Consider the following 26,526-nt stretch of genomic DNA (forward strand, 5'->3'; position numbering starts at 1 on the left):
CCCACGGTGAAAGCAAAGATTGCCTATTTCCTTGTTTCTTTGTTTGTATGTATGTATGTTTTTTTTCTCCATATTATCATCCTACCCCATGCAATCAGGTGACCATTTCTCTACCTCATGGGAACGAAATGATGGAAAGAAACATCCTCAGCAAGTACAAGAGCTTCTTCAGTTTTGTTAACACCGTGAAAAATAAGGCAGAGAAGGAAAAGGCCCTGCGGTATAGCCAACATTTGTACTTAAAAAACATATCAAGGAGCAATTATAACGTTAAAAATAATGTCGATCAGATTTATGACAATAAGCTTTTCCTCAAGTACTGGATGAGGAAGAAAAGGCCTGGGGCTAGAAACTGAGAGAACAAGAGGAAATTTAGAGCTAACTGTTTCCCAATAAATATACAGACGCATGAAAATATTCACTTAATTGAACATGTGTGACCTTTGTGCTTTCAAGAAAAAACGCAAAGTGTTAGCGAAGATGCGTCTCACCATGGTGAAAATTAGTGATCCAAGAAAATACACCCCAATTTTGTGCATAGCGTAACACATTTTTCGTACAGCGTTTGCCCTTAAATCGTGATTCATTCATTTGGGTGAGAAGATTTGCCAAAAAAAAAAAAAAAAAGAGATGTATGAAATTGCTTTCTTCTTGCGTAGGAACATGTCTTCAAGCCTTAGAGGACCGACCTCCTGTGGGTGCCCGTGTTAGTTCCCCTCCACAATTTTTTTTTTTTTTTTTTTAGTTCTCACCATTTTTCCCCATTTTCACAATTTTTTTTTCGTCCCTGCAGAAGGGCACGTTTGCACACGTCATAGAAACTAGCAAAGGGCCAACTCGCCAATCGCCGATCGGCCAAATTTCTATGTAGCCATAAAAGGCGAAAAACGCTTGACGCACATAACATTTCAATTTAGGGAAAATAAAATTTCCTATTTTGAGCAATTTAATTTTTTTTTTTTTTTTTTTTTTCTTAAAAGGTACAATAAGCGGATTACATATACATGCCGATTGCGACAAGCACCTTATATCGTCGCTGTTGTAGTTTTTTTTTTTTTTTTTTTTTTTTTTTTTTTTTTTTTTTTGAAAGACAAGAGATGCTACACATGTGGTCGAATGATGAGAGCATTTACAATTTTAATCAGCCAAGTGTAGAAATAACATTCCTGATAAACGAGTTCTTACGATTGAGCAGTTATTATTATACATGTTTAAGCGTTTTCAATTTTTCTTTTTTCACATGATATTATTTCTTCTCATATTTATGAGAAATCGTCAAAAAAAAAAAAAAAAATAAAAAATAAATAGCATCATATTCGATGAAACACAGACATGAGGAGATAAAAAAAAAAAAAGAAAGTAATTTCTTCAATTTGCACATTCGTGTAGTGTCCCTTTTTTTTTGAAAACCACATGAAAAAGGGTAAATAATCATGTATGTTCGTTATGCTTATTTGTTTGTTTGTTTTTTTTTTTTTTTTTCTATAAAAAGGGTAAGAAGCATTCTTCAACCTTTTTTTCTGCAAAAACGGTGTGCAAAGTATGGCGGACTTTGTACCAATCGAAATAATTCTATGAGAAATTTTTACGAAAAAAAAAAAAAAAATTCCTTTATACATACTGTGCATATATACACTTATGCACATTCGTACATTTTTTGAATTCTACAATTTCCGAAAATGGAAAAAAAAAAAAAGTTTTAAGGTGCGTATATACATCAAATTTTTTGCATAATCTTTTCTTTTTTTTTCCCAATTTCTCTGCTTTTACATTTCATTTCTGACCTTTTTCCTCCATTTTTTTATCGTAAAATTTTTATATTTCCTTTTTCCCGAGGAGTATATAGGTGTTTTTTTTTTTTTTTTTTTTTCCCTGCTCGCGCGAATTTCTTTTATTTATATATAAGACAAGCAAAAATAAAGAAGCAACAAAAAAAACATGTGAGGCATTTTTGTTTTCCGTACATTTCCCCTGTGTTTTTTCTTTTTCTTCCGACGTTAGTTGAACTAATGGGATAATTTTTGTGTAAAAAAACATTCTCTTGCTCTGAAGTGGGGGTGGTTCTACTCGTGCTCGAAATTGTGTTTAATCTTCTTCATTTCTGATTCATTTCTACAGCTTTATTGCGGCCACACTTTTGCCACAGTGTTGCCATATTGCCGCATTCCTCATTCCCAATTCATGGCTGAGTTTCCCCCGTCCCTGCATTAGTGCTGCACTTTTGCCCATTTTTTTCATTTCCATTCAGAGTGGCCACCTTCACACAGTTACTGCATTTTTCGTCTCCTAAGTATAAGGGTGTCCCAAAAAAGTACATGTGTACAATATTCTACGGAATTAAAAGCAAAACGTAAAAGATATCTTTTTTTTTTTTTTTTTTCCACATACTTCTCTTAGCTTTATCCTATTATTCATGTTTTTCATGTTCTATAAGCACGCTTGTTTCAGAATGCAATTTGTTATCAGTTTCTCTTTTTTCTACTCGAAATGAAAAAAAAAAAAAAGAAGAAAAAAAGAAAGGGCCTATGAAAACAAATTGTGTACATTTTTTTTTATCTCCTGAATTTATTAACCCATATATATATACATTTTTTTTTCCCGACAGTTAAGGCGAATTCGCCTTTTTCTCATGTTTTTGTGAAAGACCTTTGTTTATATGTACGTAATGCACGTACGTATGTATATACGAGCGTATGTACACAATTCTGCAATTTTCCATTTCTACACAACATTTTTGTGAAATAGGGATTATTTCACAGTAGTTAAAAAGAACCCTAATTAAAATTTTTTCTTCTACCTTTTTCTTGTTTTCTTGTTTTCCTTTTTTTTTTTTTTTTTTTTTTTTTTTTGCGCGCAATTTTATGTAACACTACATAGTCTCATTCTACTGTGTATTTCGTGCGAAATACCGACAAAAATAATTACGGAGGAAATAAAAAACGAATGGTGAAATCAGTTAGTCACTTACTGCACAGCAAACAACCAAGATTGTTTAGCGAAGAATTTCCACATTCATTCGTAAGCAAATTCAAAAAGATATAAAAAAAAAAAATGAAATAGAAAAAAGCTAAATAAAAAAAAAAAAAAAAAAAAAAATGAAGTAGCAGTCTCACGCTGTAATCGAGTATACTTTCGTACCTACAGTCTCTCTCCTATGTCCTATTTTTCATGTAAGTAGAGCTAAATGCATTATTTTGATATTCACATATATAGGCAAGCACAAACAAGCACTTGCACAGGCAAGTGTCGCAAGGCTGGTGAGAAATTGTCCGTGCGACTGCACGCACAACTGCACTCTTATATGCACGTTTTTTTTTTTTTTTTTTACTTGCACACAAAATGAACTGTAAATGTTGCCACTTTCCAAATTTGTCAATAGAAAGATACGAGACCTTAAATTTCACGCAAAACAAAAAAAACATCAAGGTACATAGCAAAACACAAAGTAAAAAAAAAATTGCAACAGGCGAAAGAGTAAACGGGCCTCGCGCATTCACTCGGTGCAACACCAAGTGCTTCAATAACAACCATTTTGTTAATATTAGCAGAATTAGAACCATTAGACAGCTTAAAGGCGGAACATCCAATGGTACCTTGCTACCCTTGAAAAAGGTAAAAACAAATGGACCTTCCGAAAAGAAAAATAGGAAAATAAGTACTAGGGGGAAAATGAATGCGACGAATCAGTCACATTTTTCTGTAAGTTTGGGTCACGGCGAGAAAAAAAACTCCATGCTTCTCCCTGATGAAGAACTAACGGGAAGAAGTTATGCGGAAGGGAGAGGCCACAACGGAAGTAGTGATGAATGTAGTAGTGAAGGAGAAGTCGCAAGTAAAATTGGAAATGCAATCGGACGCGAAGTTGGAACTGAAATGAAGAACGAAGTAGGAGGCGAAAACGGGTGCGGACCTAATGCACACATAATGAAAAACTGCACTCATCAAGAATTCACAGGAATTAATAAAATAAACTCGATGGAGAAAAACAAAAGTAAAAGCTGCTCCTTGAGAAACATTACGGGTTCTAATTCGGCTCCTAATAAAGATATCCATGAGGACACCTCGAACTGGGGTCAGCTCCGCGAAAACGCAGAAAGGGATCCAGAGGTGTACACCCCATCTAATGAGCTTCTAGAAGAGAAAAATATCTGCGAATGTGCCAAGGGAAAAAAGAAAAAGAATAAAATTATGAACATTGCAAATGTTTATACAGTTTGTCAAAATGAGTCCCCTTTAAGCATCGATGGAAAATGCCCCTTGGTAGGAAAACACAACGATGAACTCGTAGGAGGAGAAGAAACTGCAGATTCCCTTAAAATGAATGAAATTGGATTTGGAGAAATGCTCATAAATAAGAAGAGCTATTTAATTACGGGTTTGGCAAATATGCCACATGGGGAGAATAAGGATGGGTCCGTGGGGGGCAAAAGTGGACTTAGCATTGGACGTAGTAGTGATCCTATTAGTGGACGTAGTAGTGATCTTATTAGTGGGCGCAGTAGCGAGCATGGTAGCGATCGTAGCAACAAGCTTAACAGTACTACTCAGCACGAAGACGGAAGTGCCAAAGACAAAAAGAAAGCTCAAGGAAGTCTTCCAAACGGAATCCAAGCAGAAGACATAACCCACATATGTGACGATATGCCCTTACTACCAATCGAGGTGGAAGAATGTAAGAATACAAAAAATTTAAAGGACGAGGAATACGCTAAAAGTGATCATCAGGAAAATATTTTAATGTTCAACTTAATTCGCAATATATGTAAAGGTTCCAAGGGGGTAAAAAATAAAGAGGGGGAAGTCCTCCTCAATTTGGAAAACCTAGCCAGTTGCGAAATAGTGAAGAAAAGCACGTCATCCCAAAAAGAGATCAATCATGTGAAGGAGAAAATATCATCAATTTTCCACGCAAATGAGGGGAAGGAGCAGGACCCCACGTGTGCAGGTGGAAACTTAAATTGTAATAATCAAATATGTTTTCCCAATGGGGATGCAGTAGAAGGGAATAGAGAGAAAGGATGCTTAGAGCGGGGAATGGAGAAGACGGGAGAACATGAAAACGAACCCACGGATGACACACGCGGAGATCAAATGGAAAATCTGAGGAACCAACTAAATCACCATTTGTACAAAAAGTTAACAGACGACACAATTACCGAAAGTACTAATAACACGTGCTCCGATTTCAATGAAAGTACGCACAACAACAGTTCCCCTAAGAGCACCAAATTTTTATTTAGTATGAATAATGAGGAAGAGAGGGAATTATGTGAGAAAATTACCCTTCCCAAGTCTACAAGCAACAGTGCAGTTAATAGCATGAGTGTATACATGGATTCTTCTTCATCCATGTCAGATGGAAGTTTATTCAATGATATAAATAGGAATAAGTCGAACATAACTGAGTACGAGAAGAAGGAAAATTCTTCGTGCAATGTTCAGAAAAATAGAGATTGTCCAAATATAACTCCACTCAAGGAAGTTCCCCTAATCAATCATACCGCGCATAATAAAAATAGCGGCCTTAGGATGACAAGTGCAGTTCCTAGTAGTTCCTTCCACATCCATGGGAAAATAATTAATCTCATTGGCAACAGCCAAGTACAGGAAGTTAATGAAGAAAATAAAAAAGACACGATCAAAGAGGAGGGAAACAAAATTGGCAATTTGAAGAGAAGCATAAATCGAGATATAGATTACAGTTTTAAGAAAAAATTAAAAATAGAAGACTATTCTTTACTGAATTTAAATATATATAAAAATAACCCCGCAGAATTGTACAGAAATAATAGCTACAATACGTACATATTGAAAAGCCTCCAAAATTCTTACCTAAGAAATAAATTATTCAACGGAACGTACAGCGAAATCGGTAATGACAGTACTAAGAAGGAAGGTGGTGTTTCGTCCTACGTTGAAAATATTCCCTTCAATAGTACAGAAAAGTATAGATACAAGTACAACAAGAAAAGTGGTAGTACAGAAAAATATGATGAAGCGGAGGGGTGGGATTTTATTCGACTCACAAACAATGAAATGGATGAGAAAGTAAACGCGGAAGAAATGGCAAAGAGAAAAAGAAAACAACTTAAAGATATGAATAGATACTATAATGATGTACTACTGAATGGTATGGTATGCCCCCAAACGACACAACTTATAAACGTAGGTAACGGTGCATGCAAAAGTATCCACTTCAAGGAACAGAACTTTAACGCTACATATAAAGCAGGCGAAGCAACTGACAACCATTTTAACACCATATACACTAGTGAAGCAAATTATTCCAACATGTTAAAGGAGAAACAGTTGGACAATGTGCATCTGAATCTACGTGATATTATAAACCTTCTAGAAAAAGAAAGAGTCGGAAACTTATACAGTGAAGAAGAATTAGAATCCATAATAATTCCTGTGGGGGGGATTTACTACGATACTGATAAACTGAAATGGTTATACAAATATGACGATATGGATAAAATGGCAAATATGGGGAGCAAGTTTTTGTCTGTACAAAGCTATTCTTATCATCAATCCAGGCAGATGGCACTACAACATAAGTACAACTACATAAGGAACAAGTATAACATTTTTAATGATATTGATGATGAGGAGAGAATGTTCTTTGTGTCCATCAGTGGGTATGCAACAGGGGGAAGTCCAACCGAGGGAAACACTAACCAAAGCGTGAACACACCCCAGGGGAAGAACCCTCTCGCCAAGCTCTTTAATGAATATGGCCACGAAGCCAGCACTACATATGGCTGTACTGCCAACGAATCAGGACATAGACGAATAGAGATGTGCAAACAGAAGATCGCCCCAAAAGAACTACAACCAGAAGGTGAAGAAAAAGGAATAAATAAATACCAAAATGGCACCGACGAGAAACGAACCCCTTTTTACAGTATAAATAAAAGCCCATCCGATATTAAAGAAGAAAATTTAAATGACACAATTAATCCGTTAAATATTCATATTCCCCTGAGCTCTTCTGCGTCTTCATCACATGAAGGCACTCATACAGGCAGTGCAGTTAGCGGAAAAGGGAAAGAGGACACCCCTAGTTACAACATAATAAACGCACAAAAGGATATACATAATTGGGTTGGAGAATTTTCCAAAAGTAACATAAAAGAAAAATCATTCTCCGATGGGGTTCAAAATGCAAGTACTGTTACTCAAAGTGGAGAAATCTATGGAGAGTTCTTTCCCCATAGTAGCATCACGTCGAAGGCGAGAGCCGTTCTTTACAAAACTCTAGGCGTAGAATTCTCCAACGACTTGATAAAAAAAATGCAAAACCTACCAAAGGAAAATATATTCTATGAGAAAGATAAAAAAAGATGGGTGATTAAAATTTTCGAGAAGAAAACAAACACCTTGTTATATTTCAAAGAATTTGATTGCACAGTTTTTGGATTCCTCTATGCCTGCATCTTAACCATAGAACATAAACAATTATACCTAGACTATTTTCTAAATGAAAAGAATTACGATTTCTTGATGCAACTGATCCAAAATAGCTCATTGAAGAGAAAGCTTTACTTCAATTCTGCAGTTCGATCTACTGGCTTAGGTTGTAACGGGAGCCTGGCAGGGACCAACATGTTTTTCATGGAGGGCGTCAATGAGGAGGCAAGCCTAGAAGAAAGCGTGCCAGAAAACGTAGAAGAAAATGTAGATGAAGGCGTAGAAGAAAACGTAGATGGAGGCGTAGAGGAAAACGTAAGAGCGAGTGCAGAATCAGGTGCCAAATTGAATTACGACGCAGATAGACAGCGAATCAAATCGGGACACAACCCCAATTTTGCCTACTTGGTGAACAACTCGGACGCGGTGTGGAACGAGAAAATGTTAAGCCGATTTGGAGAATTTTACAAAACAGAAGAATTCGGAAGGGAAAATTTAACCATGTATAATAGTGGCACATCGTTGAGCAAGCCTTCACAGGTAGAACATATTTTTCCCCATAAGAAGTACCCCTCGAAGAATGACTTACAAGCAACTAAAAATGATATAGCTGATAGAAGAAAAATTATTCCTTCCCGTTTGCAAGAACAAATGGAAGGAGAATATTTTAGCAATGCGCTTGGCACAAATGTCTGTGGCGTAAATACCGAGTGTTCGAGAGGGAAGGAGAATGAGATGAACTGGCTACAAATAAAATTGCCACAAAAGGAGTGGCCCAACAAGGAACAGTTCAAAGGAGCCCAAAAGAAGGAGTACCATATTACTGAAAGGGGACAAAAAAATAAGACCCTTGAGGAGGGATCCCCAAATTCCTTCCTTGCCCAGGTGGAGAAAATGCAACATTATCTCCCACACGATGAAGATAATAACAAAACGATGGTCATAAGTAACCTGAGACGAGACTGTCCCAAGGATGTAGCCAACTGCAATGGTAATAACGACACTCTATCCCCCCATAGCGTATTCCAGAATAACGAAATTTGTAAAGATGAAGTGATAAATGCTAACGAAACTGATGATAAAAGTAAGAAGAAAACCAGACAGACAAACCAAATAAAGGCGAAAAAAGATTCCCTATATTATAGAAAAACGAAAAATTCAAAGGATGCAGTAGGAAATGGAAAAGATTCCACTCTTACGGCGGATTTAATGCAAGAAGAGACAAATAATTTGCTTAAATTAGATTCATACATAGAATCATTGGAAAGTAACAGGGACGTAATTTCCTTGGCGAAAGAAACAATTCTTTTGCTTCTTAAAGACATTATAAATTGTATCCCCTTTCAAATGGCCCCCTCTGTAATATCGAGAAAAATTTATTACCAAAAAATTAATGCCCATGTTAAGTTTGTATATCATTCTCAAAATATCCTCGACTTGATGCCCTACTTTTTCATATTCAAAAATGTAATCAAGCAGAAGAAGATGCCAAGTGATCAGTCCCTCTACATTTGCAACGTTCTGCTATATGCCTTGTTCGAGGCGTAGAACCAAAAGTATGTATCGGAAAATGAAGGGGCCACAAAATTGCGCAGAGGGATATAGTAAAATAGGGATAAGAGACTTTCCCCTACCCTTTTTTTTTTTTTTTTTTTTTTTTTTTTGTAACTCCCTCTTGTCAAATGAGGCACCATTGTAGTTCATCTCCCCCTCCCTTCGTGTATTCGTGTATACGTGTATACGTGTATACCACGCCGCCTCTCCTCCATGCACTTATGAGACACTTAACATATTTTCAATTTTGTTCTCTACACAACATTTACTTTTTCCCGAACTTGTTGCCGATCAACGGTCATTAACATGTTGGAGACGCGTGCGCACCGATTTAAGTTTACAAATAGGAATACTCCCCCTCGGAGCGTTCCACGGACTGATGTCGCCTATCGCCACACCGTCCTCATACATCACGCATATATGCCCCCGCTTGGGGCTAACATTTGAACAATCCGACAGTTCGACGTTACGAAAAAATGAAAAAAAATGCTACACACATGTATATGCACGCGCAGTAACAATATCAATTTGTGCGTGTTCAAAAGAAAAAAAAAAAAAAAAAAAAAAGGAATTAATGTGGCATAATTTATGTGCATTCATGCACGGATATGCGGGAGGAATTATCACTGAAATGGAAAAAGGGCACAGAGCGGAGTGATTTGGACAGCAGCCTGGAAGAGGGAAGGAAACCTGCGCAGTGAGATGTACACACAAACACGGAAACACGCAAATGCACATAAATCTGGATCACGACTTCATATTTCCAGCCTCTCGCGACTTCATATTTCCAGCCTCTCACGACTTCATATTTCCAGTCTCTCGCGACTTCATTTGATTGGCTTGCACACAGCACTGAACGTGTTTACGGAACTTACGTAGTAAAAAAAGTCGTCGTTCTTCAAAGATTTGGATGCCGTAGACACATCCGCGTCCTTGTCGGCTCCCAGGGAATTAATTTTCTCCGAAAGGAAACTCAAAATTCGTTCACAACAGAGCTTATTCGTCTCCGTATTCTTCATATTGTCGTAAAACGTAAGAGACGAAACTGCACATGAGTTGATTAAAAAGGAATATTTCTTCCTCTTAATCTGATCCTTTAGGAGACATTGCTTATTCTCCAAGAGGTGAAAGTAGCCAGTACCGTTTCCACTTGGTTTTTTCGACATAAAATTCTGCATATCATGTTCACTATTGTCATCCGTCTCTACGTCTACGTTTGCGCCTAAAGTGGAATGCAGATTTATATTCAACTTTGCATTTGAAGTAGGGACTTGGATCCCCTCACCTGAGGATACTTTTTCACTTTCCTCATTCTCCCTGTTCCTCCTTTCCACCATTTTTGTGATTTTATCCATCAGCGTGTTATACGTGTCACTCATGATGACAGACAAAACATACTTGACGTAATTTTTCACATAATAAATGGTCTTAACTATGTTGTAGCGAACGTTACTTATTTTGTCATTGTTCAAATCTTCCAAAATGGATAGCACTTTATTTTCTATATAGTGCAGGGGAAAATAAACGACCAGTCTGGAAATGTATTGCAGACAGGTAATTCTGCAGATGTGCCTACTAGATTCTTTAAGATCACTTAACAGGTATGTAATTCCTTTTTCAAAAAAGGAGAAACTCTTGGCTTTTATTAAAAAGTGCAAGGTGTTTACTACTTCCATTCGGATGGAGTACACCATGTCTTTAGCCCCGATATTTATAAAGTTCCAGAAATCGCCATAGTTTGAAGAAAAATTCTCCTTATTTTGATAAAAAAAAAAGTGATCAAAAAATTTTAAATAATGATATAATGTACACCTTAATCTCCAATTCTTACTTTTAACAATTTCTTGACACAGTGGCATAATAATTTGTTTCATATCGAAAAAGGAAATAAGTTTTGAAATTTTGTGCAAGCAAGTGAACAAATCAGACTTCAAGTCACTTTCTTCTATCCTTATAAATAACAAAAATAATGGTAAAATATATTCTATGGATCCATTTTTGTCCAATATATCTGGTAAAGAACATAACAATTTACATAGAGAAATTTTCAGATGCACATTATTACTATCAATGTCTCTCTTCAAATCATCAAAAATTTCATCCATTATATTTACACTAATTTTTGAATGCACTAAAATATTGTCTAAATTATTTAGCACAATGCTACGAACATTACTATCTACATCTTTCAGAAGTAAGAGAATCACTATAGATATGTCATCACTCTTTCGTACTTTTAAAATTCTGTGAATGTTATTTGCTAAAACGGCTCTTACTCTCCAGCTTTCGTCATTACAGATATTCCTTAACGTTTCTTCTAAATTTTTTACAAAATGGGGATCACATGTTAGGATATCTGCTAATATGGATACTGCACTTATTTGTACTTCGTCCATTCCATTGATGGGGGAAAAAAAACTTCTATATATTTCCTTCGCTCCTTCCCACAGTTTCTCTACAAATATTTTTCGTTTTTCATTCGTTTTTAAGGCTATAATTTCCTCTTGGACATTTTTTCTTTCCTTCTTTTCGTCTCCATTTGGTGTGTTTCCACTTGTTCCGCTTTCTAGGATCCTATGGGTGCTCACCACATTATTCACTTCCTCCCCGTTTAGGCGTTTCCCATCTATCTGGCCCTTCCTATCCGCATTGACTGTCCCCCCTTTCCAATCTGCCTCATTATTCACACCAATTTGAAGTGCATATTCCTGGGCCCTTCCAACAGTCTCATCCTCAGGAAGTGCCTTCCCCTTCTCTTCTTCCCCTTTCGCTGAAAGGTACGTACAATTCTGGCTAAGTTCCTTATATTTTTTTAAAATAAAAATGAAGGAACAGAAAGTTTCACAGCAGGATTTCCTTACCAATATGCTTTGGTCTTGACACAATTCTAAGAACATCTGGATGAATGTCTTCATGTATTTTGGTTGCCCTTCCTTAATGCACCTCTCAATTATTATTGGAAGAATTTTGCTAACTCCTATTCGGTAGTTATCACTATCGCTACTAGCCACATTCACTATTTTCGGGCATATAATATTTAGCAGTGTACTACAGTTACATTTTTGTAAATAATTATTAAAGGCAAAAAAGGCGTTCACATTTATTTCCTTTTCGTACGTAACAATGAAATGTAGGATTAAGTCACATAGAGAACTACAGTTATTTACATCATTTAAAAAATTTGTTATCGTAACTAAATTATTGGAGAGTTCGAAGAGGACATCTGAATCGTCCTCTACTATGTTGTATAAAAATTCGATGACTTCATTTTTTGTTCTTTCCATTCCTAAAATTTCACATAAAGTTTTTATCTCCTTCATGTGCTTCAGCCTCGTCTTGGGGTCACTTGCCTGTATCCCGTCTATAATTTCTTGTGCCTTCCTCCGCTCCATGGTTTGCGAATCTTGTGTCCACCTGTCTTTGGAGCGAATTGGTTCTCCAGCTGGGAGACAAATGAGGCTTCGCTTACGTGATGTGTTGTTATCACTTGGAGCCCACCTCGCATTGTTCAGAAAAATTAGTGTCCTCTAACTTTTTTTTTTTTTTTTTTTTTTTTTTTATGCGTCCCTGTAAGTTAATTTGTATCACCCTTCCAAAAGCTCATCTGCCTATATGTGTGCATGTGTGTTTTTTTTTTTTTTACCTTATAGCGGTCTACACGCGTGGATGAACTCACGCATGGCTTTGTTATGTCGTGTTGCCCAGGAGAGTGTCACGCCCGTTCAAGTGCAAATATGTATATAGGTGCAATGGGGCATACACGCATGTGTACCTTCGTTCTTATATTTGCAAGTACACATGCCTCTTTTTTATTTCATCTTCAGCGTCTGTGACGCTTCGGTAAAAATATGCTTTCTCGTAAATCTCCAGTCCCTGGCATTTTTTTTTTTTTTTTTTTTTTTTTTTTACCATATAGTTTGTGTCCTCACCGGCTTATGACACGCTATTTGCTATCTATTGTATTTTATTTATTATTATTATTTTCTTTTCTTTTCATTTTTCTTTTAATTTTTTTTTATTATTTTTCATTTAATTTTTTTTTTTTTTTTTTTTTTTTTTTTTGCCGCCTGGCTTCTCACAATTCTGCTATTTCGCTTCACTGTTGATCACAGCGCTGGCTATCATTACGCACATTCAACAGATTTTCCTTTTATTCCATGCCGTAAAATCGGAAATAAACCAAGTGGGGGGGAAAAGCCCTCCCCCACAAGGCTTTAAGCGCCTTTTAAGCAGTTTTAACCAATATTAGGGAATTTTTACAATTACTTCCTATTTCCTTTCGACCCACAAGGCATATTATTTTCGGGTCTGCTTTCTTCACTTTATAATTTTTGCTTCCCCCCCGACGTACATCTGGTTCGCTACATGCGCACGCCTGAAAATTTCCTACTGATCCCCGTGGGATGTCAAAATAGGTGCACTAGGGGATGAGCTCGTGAAATTGTAACCCTTCAAACAGGAACATTGTCAAATGGTTACTTTCGCCTAAATTGCTATTCCATTTTGCTGTGTCTGTCCCCATTGCATGCTGTTCCTCTACAGATGCGTACATTTATATCAAGAGGTTAAAATAAAAAAAAGGGGCCTATAGTAATGTGCGTAAAAGGGGCCGGAGGAGAGGAACCCTTAACTACACTGGCAATTCTCTTCTACCATGGGAATACGTTGCTATATTAGCAAGTGCTTACTTCCGACTCGGCACCTATGTATGCACACCTTAGGATTGTGAGAATCTAGGCACTGCGTTCTTGGAATTCCCCCTTGGATGCGCTTTTAATGAGAAGCAGAAAGGGATAAACTGGGAAAATTCGCCATTTCCGTTGATATAGTGGAAGGGGTCCTTTTTTTTTTTTTTTTTTTTTTTTTTTCTGGCATAATTAGAACATTTGTAAGTACCTTCTTTGTGTTGCCCCTCCTCATCAACACATTTTTCCGATGAAAAAAAATTGGTACATGGCTACGTACGTATCACTGTTTCGATCTTTCTCAACTGTGAAGACAAAACTTTTTCGCTTGAAATCTCTACGATTGACGGAATTCCTCACACACACGCAGAAACGCTCATTTACATGCACACAAGGACGAGCGCACATTTTCTGAAAAGAGAAGTTGTGGAATTGGTACAAACTATGGCACACGTAAAAAAAAAAAAAAAAAAAAAAAAAAAAGGGACTATGGATAATCACCCCCTGAACGCCACTTGCCCACATTGCCACATTTGTCTCTTAAAATGATAAACTTGGCAGTATAGAAAATCGTTACACTGTCAATCTGTCATTTGGGGAGAACAGATAGGAAGACGCATTTCCGGCTTAAAGTGCCTTTTTTTTAGAATATATTTAGATTACTCCAAAACCTTTGTTCATAGAGGAGCCACAAACTTCTGCGTCAGAATAACTGCACATATTGCGGAACCCGCTACTTTCACAAATGCGCAATATGTTAACCTAAGGTCCCTGTCCTTTCACCACATATAGATACGCTCATCATCACAGAAGGTGTATACCATAGGGCTGTGCAAAAAAAAAAAAAAAAAAAATGCTACTTTCTCGTTAGCAGTGATATGCGCTATCCCTGGCCGTTATACCTAATGTTCCTCGCAAGTATAACAAAATTTGGAACAAAGTTCGCTCCTCATTTTGAGTGAATCTTTAACAGACGCTAAACATGTGCGTTGAAAAAAAGGACAGAGAAGAAAACGAATTTTTATGTGTGGAAAACCCAAAGCAAATTGTGCTTCCCCTCCATGTACCATTTTACCAAAATAGCCTTTTTGTAAGACCTCCCCCCCGAAAATCATACCCATTCTGCATTTCTTCCTTATTTACCCTTTTCGCAAAAACGTTACGTCATGGAATAGGAACTGCGTAAAATGTTTCAAGGCATGAAAAAAAAAAAAAAAAAAAGGAAAAGGGATGTACATTATAATTTAGTTTCATTTCCTTTCCCATAATATATATATTTATGGTGTTTGTGAAAATCACTAAAATGGACATCAATGTATAAGTGTACACACGTACAAATTGTGTAAGGCAGGGGGGGTTTCAACGATCGGCTTCCCTTTCACCTGTTCCACCACACATGTGTTAGGCTATTTCATATTATGTCATGTTACCTCATTTTGTTTCTAAAAAATTTCCCCCTTCATTTATTCGTACACGTGAAAGGCACGTCCAGCAGCTCCATCCTTTGTTCACCCGTTCAACGCAGAACAGTAGTTTTTTTTTTCTTTCTTTTTTTATTGATGCTTTACTTGGATAATCATTCTAGCGCGTAACCTTTCAGCATTTTACATTGGAAGTTCTATAAAAAAGGAAACAAATTAAAAACAATTCGAATAGACCCTTTAAGGTTTTTTTTTTTTTTACCTATACATGCATAAACATGCGGAAACGAGATGTGCACATTTTTCCCCCTCTTAAGAATCGTAGAATGAACGAAATAATTTCCCTAATGCACGTTCTTTATGCACGTTCTTTATGCACGTTCTTTATGCACGTTCTTTATGCACGTTCTTTATGCACGTTCTTTATGCACGTTCTTTTAAAAAAATAAATAATGGACATGAAGGAACAGACGAAACGCCGCGAAGAAAAGCACTGAATGAAAGTTAAAATAATTCTTCCCGTGCCTCATGTTGCGCGGCAGGCTTGAAGGTACATAAGAATTAATTTGGGGACATACAAAAAATTGCACATGTAATGTACTGCAATACAAAAACAGAACACTCGTATTCTTTAAGCCAATAAATTAGTGTGTTCAGTTCATGCGAATAAATTTATTTTGACTTATTCGAAGAATGCCCAACTTTCTTTGATTAGGTGTTCACGACATGCTCGCTCATTCTAGCACATGTAATAAATAATTCGGATGCGGATGCTGTTTTATTTTGCCCCATTTAACACAATTTCACTAGTTCCTTATTACCCATGGTAAATTCCTTGACGAAGATTAACGGAACGCAGATGGATTGCTTTCAAGCAAACACGGTGTTTTTTCTGTATTTTCCTTTCGTGCATTTTTTATTTTTATGCTGTATATAGTATGCATGCTTAATTAAAAAGGCAAGGGCCATTTATTTGTTAATTTAGTCGTGAACGGAAACTTTTTTTATTTTATTTTTTTTTTTTCATATTTTCTTCCATTATATATATATATATATATTTTTTTTTTTTTTTTTTTTTTTTAACAAACTTGTGCGTAGGCATTTTTTATGAGCCCTGCAATTATTCCCTTTTTTAAATTCAAATTTCCGTTTTGCGTAATCATGCAATGTTACGATGGGTATAGTGGCATTGCGAAGGTAGTGGCGTGCTGACTTTATGTTATGACGCCCTGTTGTTAACAAACCAATCGCGCTGCGGTGTGAGGAGGTTGAACCTAGCGCAAGGGCTAAGCATAAACCAGTACAAACATAAATATGTACAATTACGCATATATGCATGGCCACACGTATACGCTTTCTTGTACACATATGTAACAGCCTCACCACATTCAAAAAAAAAAAAAAAAAAAAAAAAAACAATACGCATATACATATTTGTACTCGCAACTGCAAGACCAACATAGAAAAATGTTTTTCACTGATTTCTTTTAATATCTTGTGTTGTTCTTAAAGCCGAAGAAGAAGCATTTTGTCACGGGCTTAACCCCTGCGAAGGTATGCCCATCCCTTCCGCCGCTCCAGATATGATTAAGTAGGGAAAAATATAACAACCTTGCTTAAAGATAAGAGCAACTGGAAGACAAAATAAGCGCAACAATTGGCCTCCCCCAAAGGACGCCTCCCGGAGAAAACCGCCATCACGCCCCAAAACTGAAAACAAAATGATGCTCGTCAAATTCCTAAGGGGGCTAACCGTATTTAGCCTTATTTGCTGGATCCAGAGGATACACGCCCTGCAGAACGAATGCGATTTTAACTTCAACGTCATGTTGTTATCAAATATATATGACAAGTACAATGGGAAGCACATAGAAGAAGTTGAGGGTAACAGAGATTATTGTAGCAATTTGGAGAGTTTAAATTCGCTAAAATCCTTTTGGCAATTAAAATTAAAATCGCTATGCACAGAAGAAACATCCATTTTAGATAAACAAGTCTTTAACAACATTTGCAGTAAAACGTACAAAGTACCTCATGTAACAGTGAGCGGATTACAAGTAGGAAAGGATATTGTTAATATCGAATTTTTCTGCGCGCATTTCTTGTATAGTAACAACAAGGAGGTTATAAAATGTGTACGACATAATGTTTTGAACAATTACCTAGATTCTTACCACATAGCGTTTGATTTATCCGTTTCACAAGAATTGTTAAAGCAGTCGAACCATGTAGATGAAGTTTTAAATTTGAAAAACATAGATGGATTGGCTCTCACCAAAAGGATAATAGATGATTCCGTATGTAGGATTCATTCTAGTGTCCATACCATTATGAATAAGCATGATTTTGATTTATTCAAAGCATTAGCAGGTTTATGTACAAAGTTGGGTTTCCACCATCATTTTATCATAACAGATAATATTCATCCGCTAACAACACCTTTATTTAATGAAATACCCTACAGTTTAAATTCTCTTAATTTTAATATACAAAATAGTACAATGTACTACACAAACTATGAATACTTCGTATATAATGTTAAGCTAGCCGATATAGATCACATCCTCGGTTCGTATATGTCTCCATCAGCCTTGGCGATAAGCAAGAATAACTCCTACGTAACGTGGTTAGGAATTAACAAGGAAAATACTTTGTACAAGAAAAAATTTGATGAATTATATAACCTGCTAGACACCAATAAATATATGGAAAGGATTGTTCAGTGTTATAGTAAATATACATCCAAGTATTATGGAAGTAGTATAAAATATTTTTTACGATATATTCCAGAGAATAAAAGAGATCTGATGCAAAATAATCCGAAAATTTTTATATATATTATTAATGGCATATGTAAAAATATCCCATCTATTCACAAATGTGTTGAGAAAATCATTTTCCTTGATGGAATATACGATTTGTATTTTAAAAATTTCATGGTCAATTTTATATACTACAATGCGGCCTGTATTTTTAATTGCAATTTGCCAGACTTAGGAAAAGTTATCAATGATGAGCAGGTGTGGGATATCCTTGTAAACTATTTTTCAAATGCATTTTTGGTGAATTATAAAAAGACCAAAACTCCTAGCATAGGGGGTAATAATGTAAACAAGTCTGTTGATAAGACGGACGAAAATACATCACCAGAAACGTACAAGGAAATGGCAAAGTTATACTATACCAATTTTGATTATGATTATATTCATAGCGGTAAATGGAAAAAGGAAATAAATTTGGAGGATGAAGAAGCTATCTTGAAGCCTTCAGATGAAGTCGTTGAATTCGAATTCTACAATTACACCTTCCAGACACTGGACCTGAGCACTTACGGCTTCTTCATTTTGAAGAGCCAAATGGAGGAGGACAATGTGTGCAAAATTTCGTCCTTCATTGAGGCCAACGGGAAGAAGTACGTCCACGTAAATAGGTACATTGCCGATTTTTTCAGTAAGAACAACAAGCGAGTTCTTTCCCATTCGGGGGGCAAGAAGGGTTCCTCCGTAGGTGGCCATAATCATGGTCACAGCAATGGTGGGGGCGAGCACAACGGTGGGGATGAACACGACGGTGGAGATGAGCACGGAGGGGGCGATGAAGGAGACGACCATGACGACCATGATGAACATGACGACCATGATGAACATGATGAACACGATGAACACGATGGACATGATGAACACGATGAACATGATGAACACGATGAACATGATGAACACGGCGAAGAAGGAAACGGAGGAGACGATCACGTGAACACCTTTAACATGTTTGACGACTTCCTTGGAGAAGACAAAGAAAGCAACAGTTTCATGGATCTGTTCCAAAACAATCCATTGTTTAATAAAAACCATAATTTGTTTGACAATTTCTACCACGGAGAAGACGAAGAGGAAGAAGGCGAGTTGTATGACCATAAGGAGAGAGAGCCGTTAGACATTGAAAAGCACAAGGTCTCCACCCCCATAGGAGATGTGTACCCGCTAAAAACAGAGTACACCCTGAAAGAGCTACAAAACATGTATGAGATTCACCCAGGATTCAGCGAACTAGATGAAGAAATCAGATACCATTTTTTTAGAAGCCAAATATTCGAAAAGGAAGTTTCCTTTATAGTAAAAGACGTGCCAACAAAGATTGAAAATTATTATAAATATTATTATGAAATTAAGAAGAGTTTAAAAACGTTCGACAAATATGATGAGGAGCATTATAAGATGCTAATGAATAAGTCGAAAGAAGATCCAGATGTTTTTTCAAAAATAGACATTGAATTTTCGTGCACGAGGATGGGAAAATGGCCAATTCGTGGAGCCAATGGTAGATGGTTATCAGATGTTTTATGCGAAACCAAGTTGGTTCCTCAGCTGGTATACAATAACGAATATGCAGAAAAGCAGGGCCAAAATAAAAAGAAAAAAAGCGGAATTGATCCCAATTTGTATACTTTAAAAGAAAACACAAGATTAATTGGCATCGAATTTGAAGACCAAGAACCGTACAGATGTGCCATTAGTTACCTCGGAGATGAAGGCAAAAGGACACATTTACCAGTATCAGCAACTTTATTGGTGCACTTAGCTATTGGTTTCTGTACATTACACGGTTTTAAAATCGTTTGGCTAGCTGATTCTGCCTTTGATATACACACCAACGTGTATCTAAGATATACCTCCATCCTAGAACAAGGAAAGACTTACTACGAACAGAGCAATTTTGAAGTTTATGGACAAACAAGACTTATAGCACAATTAGAATATATCGCCTCTGGAATGAGTGTAGAAAATAATCTTATTACATCTGGTAGCTTTAAAAACAGGTACAACTTGATTAGTTACCCAGGGACAGACTTACCATTCCTCCTCCTCATGTCAAAGAAAGTTAAAGAAACTATTTACAATTTAAAATTTGATTGCCATAGTTGGGCATACAATGGATGTTCGGAATATTATCCCTTAATGAAGAAAAATAAAAAAGTTGCTACAGATGAAAATTACAATACAATTACGCTGAATGGAACATATTCCAAAAAGGAGTTAGAACAAATGTATGAATGTTCGTTTATGCATGACAAAACCTTCCAGGAATTGAATAGGATGTTCCCTAAAGAATGTACCTTCGGGTCGAGGATAGGTGATTGCCATAAGAAAGTTAGAAAACATATTCCTTGCTACAATGAGGAATCATGTAAATATTTAATTTATATTTATGAAAATTTTTACAAGCCACAGAACCATGTAAATTTACTTAATGAACATTTTATAAAGGTATCCGAAAATTTAACCAAAATATCCAGACCCTATTACTTACAGTCCATTTTAGCATTAGAACATGATATACAAATTAAAAAGAGCAAAAAAAGGAATACACAGTATGAAGACATTGTATTGTTCATTTTGAAGAACTCTATATTTTACGTTTCTTGGGTTACGTCCAGTGAGTACTGGAAGAGGGCTGTGTATGTGCAAGACGTGAATACTTCGTTCGCGACCATTAACCAAGTGGAGGACTACAAAAATAAGGAGATGTTTTGTCCAGTTGCCTACGGGCATGAGTTCATAGGGCACATGCTCGTGCAGTACATGAAGTATCCTAACGATTTATGAGGCGATAAGAATGTGGGGTAAAAAAAGGGGAAAAAAAAATTAACCGAAGTGAAGTGAAGAAACGAGAAGAAAGTATCTTCTTGCATTTGGAAAAAATTTCGTATCGCACATACGGATACTTGCAAATGGGATTTTGCTCTTTCCCCCGTGTTAACTTGCCGCGTCTCTATTTTGTTTTTAGTTTTCTGTCACACGTGCTTTTACTTTTTATTGATTTCATCGTATTTTACGTTATCGTGCTTTATTTTATTTCATTTTTTTTTTTTATTTTTTCCCCACACGCCTTACGTGCATATGAAGGGAGCAACGTGGTACTTCATGATGCGGCGTGATATCGTTGGACGTAGCTCCTTAGGAAATTATTTTTTTTTTTAAATGTTCACGTTACATACACGATGTTAGCTGAGCATTTGTGTATATTTCTGCACGTGAAATTAGTCTTATTCCTCCTTTTCTCCCTGAGGTAGTGACCCCCGATTTTACAAAAAAACCTTTTTATTTTTAAACATGCACAAAAAAAAAAAAAAAAAAAAAAAAAAAAAAGGTGTGTATTGTGTTCCTACATATATACGTGCCCTCTACATGCATTTCATATGGAGTATTTTTGTTGCGCATTGGGAAGTTTACACTTGCTACTATTTCATATTTATTTCTTCCCTCTCCCATTTTATTATTATTTTTTTTTTGTTTGATTTGGTCTTTTTTACGTGTGTACATTCAAACTTATATTTTTATGCCCTCTACGCAAGTGACTTTGTTTTAATAGTTCACAAAAAATGGTATTATATTAAATGGCTCCAATTTTATAAAAAAAAAAAAATAAATAAATTAACCAATTGAGTGAGCACTTCTCGCGGATAATCTGTGTCTCCACACGAGTTTGTGATCAAAGGGAGGGTAAAGCGTATGGGCGTAGTTACTTTTACCCTCTTATCACTGAGTTGGTTAATTACGTTTTTCCCTTCACGGGATCTTTTGCAAATTTTAGTCGAACAATAAGTTTAACTTGTGCAGATGTGCTATGTGACACGCAGTGAGTAAAACATCAGGGTAAATATTTCCAGTGCTGCGAAGTTATGCAACATTGAGTGGTATGACCGTTACGATCCGGCGTTGGAGTCTTTCTTCTTCTCCTTCAGCTGACTCTCATGAATGATCGAAACGGTAAGGCCGTTTTTCTGCAGTTCTGTGAAAATGGAAAAGTGTGGACACATTTTCCAAATACATTCACCTAAACTACACAGTCACCTATGTGTAACTGAGTATACGTCATGCAACAATTTTTATGCAATTTCACATTCGCATGAACGTTCACGTTGTTACCTTCACAATATTTTTCTGCTTGAGTTCTCCAAGTTGACAAAATGAGAGCCTGCCCAGTACTATGGGCCTCTACTGTGATTGTGTGTGCCTTTGCCTTGCTTATCTGTCCAATTACCTTTACGATAACGTCTGTTACGTAGGTGAAACTGCGCAGGTGTGTCAGTACGTATGTGTGTGCATATATGTATATATGTATATATGTATATATGTATATATGTATATATGTATATATGTATATATATGGGGGGGGGCGGCGGCGGATAAAAATTCAGCGACTTATGGGAGCATTCTCAAGAGTATACTTTCAGAACATGGAAGATGCTTATGCATGTGTGTATGTAGACGTGAGGGAAATAATGAAAGACACATTAGCACTACTACAGACGTGTATTGAAAAACGCCCCTTTCGCTTTTCCTCCTGTCTTACTTATGAATATCGTCGTTGTACAGGATGACCTTCCATGCCGTGGTCTCCTTTTCTCTCTTCTGTTTCTCTTCGCTGTAAAACTCCTTTATGTTGTCTTTCTTTATTTCCTTTACTACGTTTCTGTTAGAGGGAGCAACGTGCGTGCAGTTGTGCAAATGTGCAATTGTCAAAACGGTTCATATGACTGAAGTTGTGTGCACGATGATGACAGAATATGGTCCGCTGAAGAAAGCGCGAGAACCGTCCTTACCTGAGTTTCTTTATTTTTTCCAAGTTGGAGTTATCCTGAGCCTGAATCAATTTTTTCCTCCCCTTCAGCTGACATGGGAACAGGAAAAGTGTGAAGTAATGGCGCGGCGTAATGAAAAGATGCAAAAATAGAGAAAAAAAGAAAAAAAAAAAAAAAAAGAAAGCGAAGCCAATTTGTACACCAAATGTGCTTAGCCGCTTCACCAAATTGAGCAAACCTTAGGGGCCTTAAAGACACATCTGCTAATACTTCCGCTATGATCCCCAACAGTGGTAGATGCACTAATGAACTTCCACTGTCGAGTGGCGTATCTTTTCCTACAAGAAAATGTACTCCTCTTACATAAAAAAATACAGAGTAACGTGAAAAAAAGAGCTTTCTGGAAACCACACATTTTTCCTTCACACCAGTCGTTGCTTTTAGCACTCAGAATGAAAAAAAAAAAAAAAAAAAAAAAAAAAAGTGAAGAAGTGTCAACCATGTAGTTCTTGCGCTAATATTAATTCACCCTCATACAGATAAAAAAAAGGCACTGGTGATCTCTTCATTTCGGCATCCATCATAGTCAGGAATAATTCTGTTGGACACAAAAATGGTTTTTCCTGTGTGCACTGCAGGTTAAAATTTTGGGTGGGCGGTCTTTTCACCTCTATGTGTGTTTTTACCAAGGGTATGAATTTATATTATTCATGCGGAAGGTGTATCCTTACAATGTATATCGGATTGGGAGTTACATATATATAAGCCCAATGCAATTGCATTTTTCTTATCTTAAGAATTTATTATGTCGTACGCGAGTTTCTTCTCCATGGATTTTATACCTCCTGACTTGGTAGTTGTACTTCTCTTCATTTTTCGTTCCTCCTCATTTTGAATGTGCTTCTACCTTTGTGTAAATTTGCGACCTTGCAGAGGGTAAACTATTTGGCATTCCTAACAATAGCTAATTTTTTTTTTTTTTTACTCTTTTGGATCTTTACATTGTGTAGCACGAAGGGATAAAAAAATTCACTTGGGAAAAGAGACCCATCGATGACTCCCTAAGGTGTACCTTATTAAAATCAAGAATTTTTTTTTTTTTTTTTTTTTTTTTTTTTTTTTTTTTTTTTCCTCCAAATATGGAACACGGTACATTTCCCACTGTGCGTCGAAACAATTTTGCAAAATCCTACCACTCCGCGAGGCGCACTGTGCTGGCGTAAAAATTAAATAAAAGAACAAATAAAAAGGCGACCATCGTTGGATTTGTATAAATTATACATTTCTTTCTACCCTTCGATGTAGTGTTTACATATTTTTTTCTCGTACCAATGTAAGCACATGATAACGTGTATTCACGCACCAACGATCGTAGGGACATAACGACAGTGTTTCGAAGTATGCCACGGCGCAATTACTAGGCATGTCGTATGAAGTATTCCCTTTGCCTACATTTTGGTATGATATATGTTAGGGGTTTATAATTTGTGGGTAATATTTTTCTCTCGGGATTTCTGCGTCGCCACGGTATTTGCGATCATTGAAAAAAAGTACCAGAAGGCATAGCGCAATTTCGTCTTCCCCTTGACGGAGAATAGCACCTCAGGCGCAGCTACATGCGTGTGTCGGGGAGCATGCAGGTTGGTGAGTGCAGAGCTGGATTGTCTCCCCAACTCAGGGACTGGCGTAGTAAGTAGTTTGCCCTAACCTACCCAACCGCACAACCAACCGATCAACCAGGCAACCAGTCAACGTGATCAACCCGATCATCATCAACTGACCAAACGAACAACCAAACGAACAACCAAACGACCGACCAACGGAGATGGAGTACAAATTAGAAATTTTGAGCTACTTACTCATTTTTAAAAAAAAGAATGAACGAATTGCAAAGTTCGACGAGCAAATAAAAACCTGCATTAACATATTCGAAAAAGTGTTAATCGACGAGGAGGAATTGGCTTACTTGTTCGAAAAAAACATTTTAGACATTAACCCTTGTGTTCGCTCCCTATGTTGGAAGCTAGCTCTAAAGCACCTCAGTTTAAATACGAGCAAGTGGAATGAAGAACTTTGCGAAAAGAAGAAGTTGTATGAGGATTATATAAAATGCTTTATACTGAATCCGCCCAGGGGGGGGCAAAATGGCGCAGAGGGAGTGGGCGCAGAAAATGAAGCAATCGCAGCAGGGGCCAAATTGGGTGGAGACGACCCCAATGAAGATACACCTTCTACCAATTTGGACGACGACTCAGACGCGAACTTCATAAACTCCGAATTGTTCAGCCAAATTAATAAGGACACGTTTCGAACCAGACCAGAGCTGTCTTTTTTTAATTTGAACCCACAGCAAACGATTAATAATAATGTAAAAATATTGAACAGTTTAATTAGTATAGAAGAATTTGAAGAAGATGTAGAAGAGGAAATACCTTCTCTAGTCAACATAAATGAGATGACAAAGGGGCCCTCCGACGAGACAGAATATCAAACAAAGAATGTACAACACGAAAAAGAAGAAACCATTAATGGTATGAGAATTGAACACCAAGAAGAAAATGAAGAAATTCGTCCCCTTGTGGATGAAATATCCGAAAAATTTACAACCAAATCAAAGAAAGATGAAAAAATATGCCAACAAAAAATCAACTATGAACATTCCTTTGGTGATCATTCAGCTGATGTTTGTGACATTGTTAACCCTAAAAGGCATTACGATCTTTTGTGTAGAATTCTGTTCATTTATGCAAAGATTCACCCCTATGTTAAATACGTCCAAGGGATGAATGAAATTTTAGCTCCCCTATATTTTATTATTTTTAATGACCCATTATGTAACTGCTCTATACAGGGAGAAGCGGATACCTTTTTCTGCTTCGTCGAGTTAATGCAAAAACAGAAAGATATTTTTTGTGAGGGGTTGGATAACACAGATGATGGAATTAATGGAAAGCTGAAAAAGTTTTCCCTCTTGTTAAGAATAAAAGAATATGAACTATGGAAAAAATTGTATACACTGAAAATAGAAACGCAATATTATGCTTTAAAGTGGATTCTTTTATTACTTACTCAGGAGTTTGACATGGCAGATACAATTATATTATATGACCACTTCATAATTAATAATGATGAGAACTTCATTCTCTATATATGTCTAGTAATTTGTGCGAAACTGAAGAGTTCCCTTTTGTGTGGGAATTTCACTGTGAACCTCAAACTTTTGCAAAATATCCCTCCATTTGATCCTTACGATATAATTTATGAAGCTAAAAGTTTAATGAGCCAAGATTTTAAAAACGGGTTTAACATTACAGATGTGTATAACCAGTATTATGGACAAAGGAAAAGAATAAATTCTTTGGGAAGTTTACAAAATTGCAGTAGTATTGCCGAGGAGGATATATCTTCTTTTGAAAATTTGTACGGCATGGACGAGGGAGAAAGTGGCCCCAGGCGCGGGTCTATACTCAACTCCCTTCGCAATAAATCCATTGTACAAAATATTAAGAACTATATAAGTAACAAAATGGATATGGCAAAAAGGGAAAATGATGATTTGGACTTCGATGAGTTATGAAGCAGATTTGTGCTTTTACCTTCTCTCATTTATTGAAGGGGAGACTAAAGGACGGACTGGGGAGATGTGCCTCGAAAAAAAAAAAAAAAAAAAATGCTTCTTCCATTTTCCGCATAGGGACCCTTTTTTGCACCTACTTCGTTGAGCATTATGGAAGTGGAGGAATTGAATCCGACCCACATCGGAGTGTGCGCTCTGTCGTCACCATATGCTTCGGTTACCGGGCTTTCTACCCTTGTGATGACCTGACTTATCCCCCATACCGCCTTTTTTTTTTTTTTTTTTTTTTTTTTC

General features: G+C 36.6%; 6 protein-coding genes across 6 annotated transcripts; 4 read left to right on the forward strand and 2 right to left on the reverse strand.

Annotated features, from left to right (window-relative positions):
- Positions 1–128: 128 nt before the first annotated feature.
- PKNH_1420300 (conserved protein, unknown function) lies at positions 129–356 on the forward strand (the record flags this gene model as incomplete). The annotated part of the gene is made up of 1 exon (XM_002262055.2): positions 129–356. The coding sequence occupies one exon, from the start codon at positions 129–131 to the stop codon at positions 354–356; it is 228 nt and encodes a 75-aa protein (XP_002262091.2).
- A 2,983-nt stretch (positions 357–3,339) lies between these two features.
- PKNH_1420400 (ACDC domain-containing protein, putative) lies at positions 3,340–8,961 on the forward strand (the record flags this gene model as incomplete). Its single annotated transcript, XM_002262056.1, has 1 exon — positions 3,340–8,961. One exon carries the CDS (start codon positions 3,340–3,342, stop codon positions 8,959–8,961), a length of 5,622 nt encoding a protein of 1,873 aa, XP_002262092.1.
- An 833-nt stretch (positions 8,962–9,794) lies between these two features.
- Positions 9,795–12,359, reverse strand: PKNH_1420500 (protein phosphatase PP2A regulatory subunit A, putative; the record flags this gene model as incomplete). Its single annotated transcript, XM_002262057.1, has 1 exon — positions 9,795–12,359. One exon carries the CDS (start codon positions 12,357–12,359, stop codon positions 9,795–9,797), a length of 2,565 nt encoding a protein of 854 aa, XP_002262093.1.
- Positions 12,360–16,794: 4,435 nt separating this feature from the next.
- Positions 16,795–20,676, forward strand: PKNH_1420600 (golgi protein 1, putative; the record flags this gene model as incomplete). The annotated part of the gene is made up of 1 exon (XM_002262058.1): positions 16,795–20,676. One exon carries the CDS (start codon positions 16,795–16,797, stop codon positions 20,674–20,676), a length of 3,882 nt encoding a protein of 1,293 aa, XP_002262094.1.
- Positions 20,677–21,776: 1,100 nt separating this feature from the next.
- PKNH_1420700 (ATP-dependent Clp protease adapter protein ClpS, putative) lies at positions 21,777–23,157 on the reverse strand (the record flags this gene model as incomplete). The annotated part of the gene is made up of 5 exons (XM_002262059.1): positions 21,777–21,862; positions 22,000–22,145; positions 22,427–22,546; positions 22,677–22,744; positions 22,894–23,157. The coding sequence occupies 5 exons, from the start codon at positions 23,155–23,157 to the stop codon at positions 21,777–21,779; spliced, it is 684 nt and encodes a 227-aa protein (XP_002262095.1).
- Positions 23,158–24,480: 1,323 nt separating this feature from the next.
- PKNH_1420800 (uncharacterized protein) lies at positions 24,481–26,232 on the forward strand (the record flags this gene model as incomplete). Its single annotated transcript, XM_002262060.1, has 1 exon — positions 24,481–26,232. One exon carries the CDS (start codon positions 24,481–24,483, stop codon positions 26,230–26,232), a length of 1,752 nt encoding a protein of 583 aa, XP_002262096.1.
- Positions 26,233–26,526: the final 294 nt, after the last annotated feature.

The sequence above is a fragment of the Plasmodium knowlesi genome (assembly GCF_000006355.2).
Source record: "Plasmodium knowlesi strain H genome assembly, chromosome: 14".
Taxonomy (NCBI): domain Eukaryota; phylum Apicomplexa; class Aconoidasida; order Haemosporida; family Plasmodiidae; genus Plasmodium; species Plasmodium knowlesi.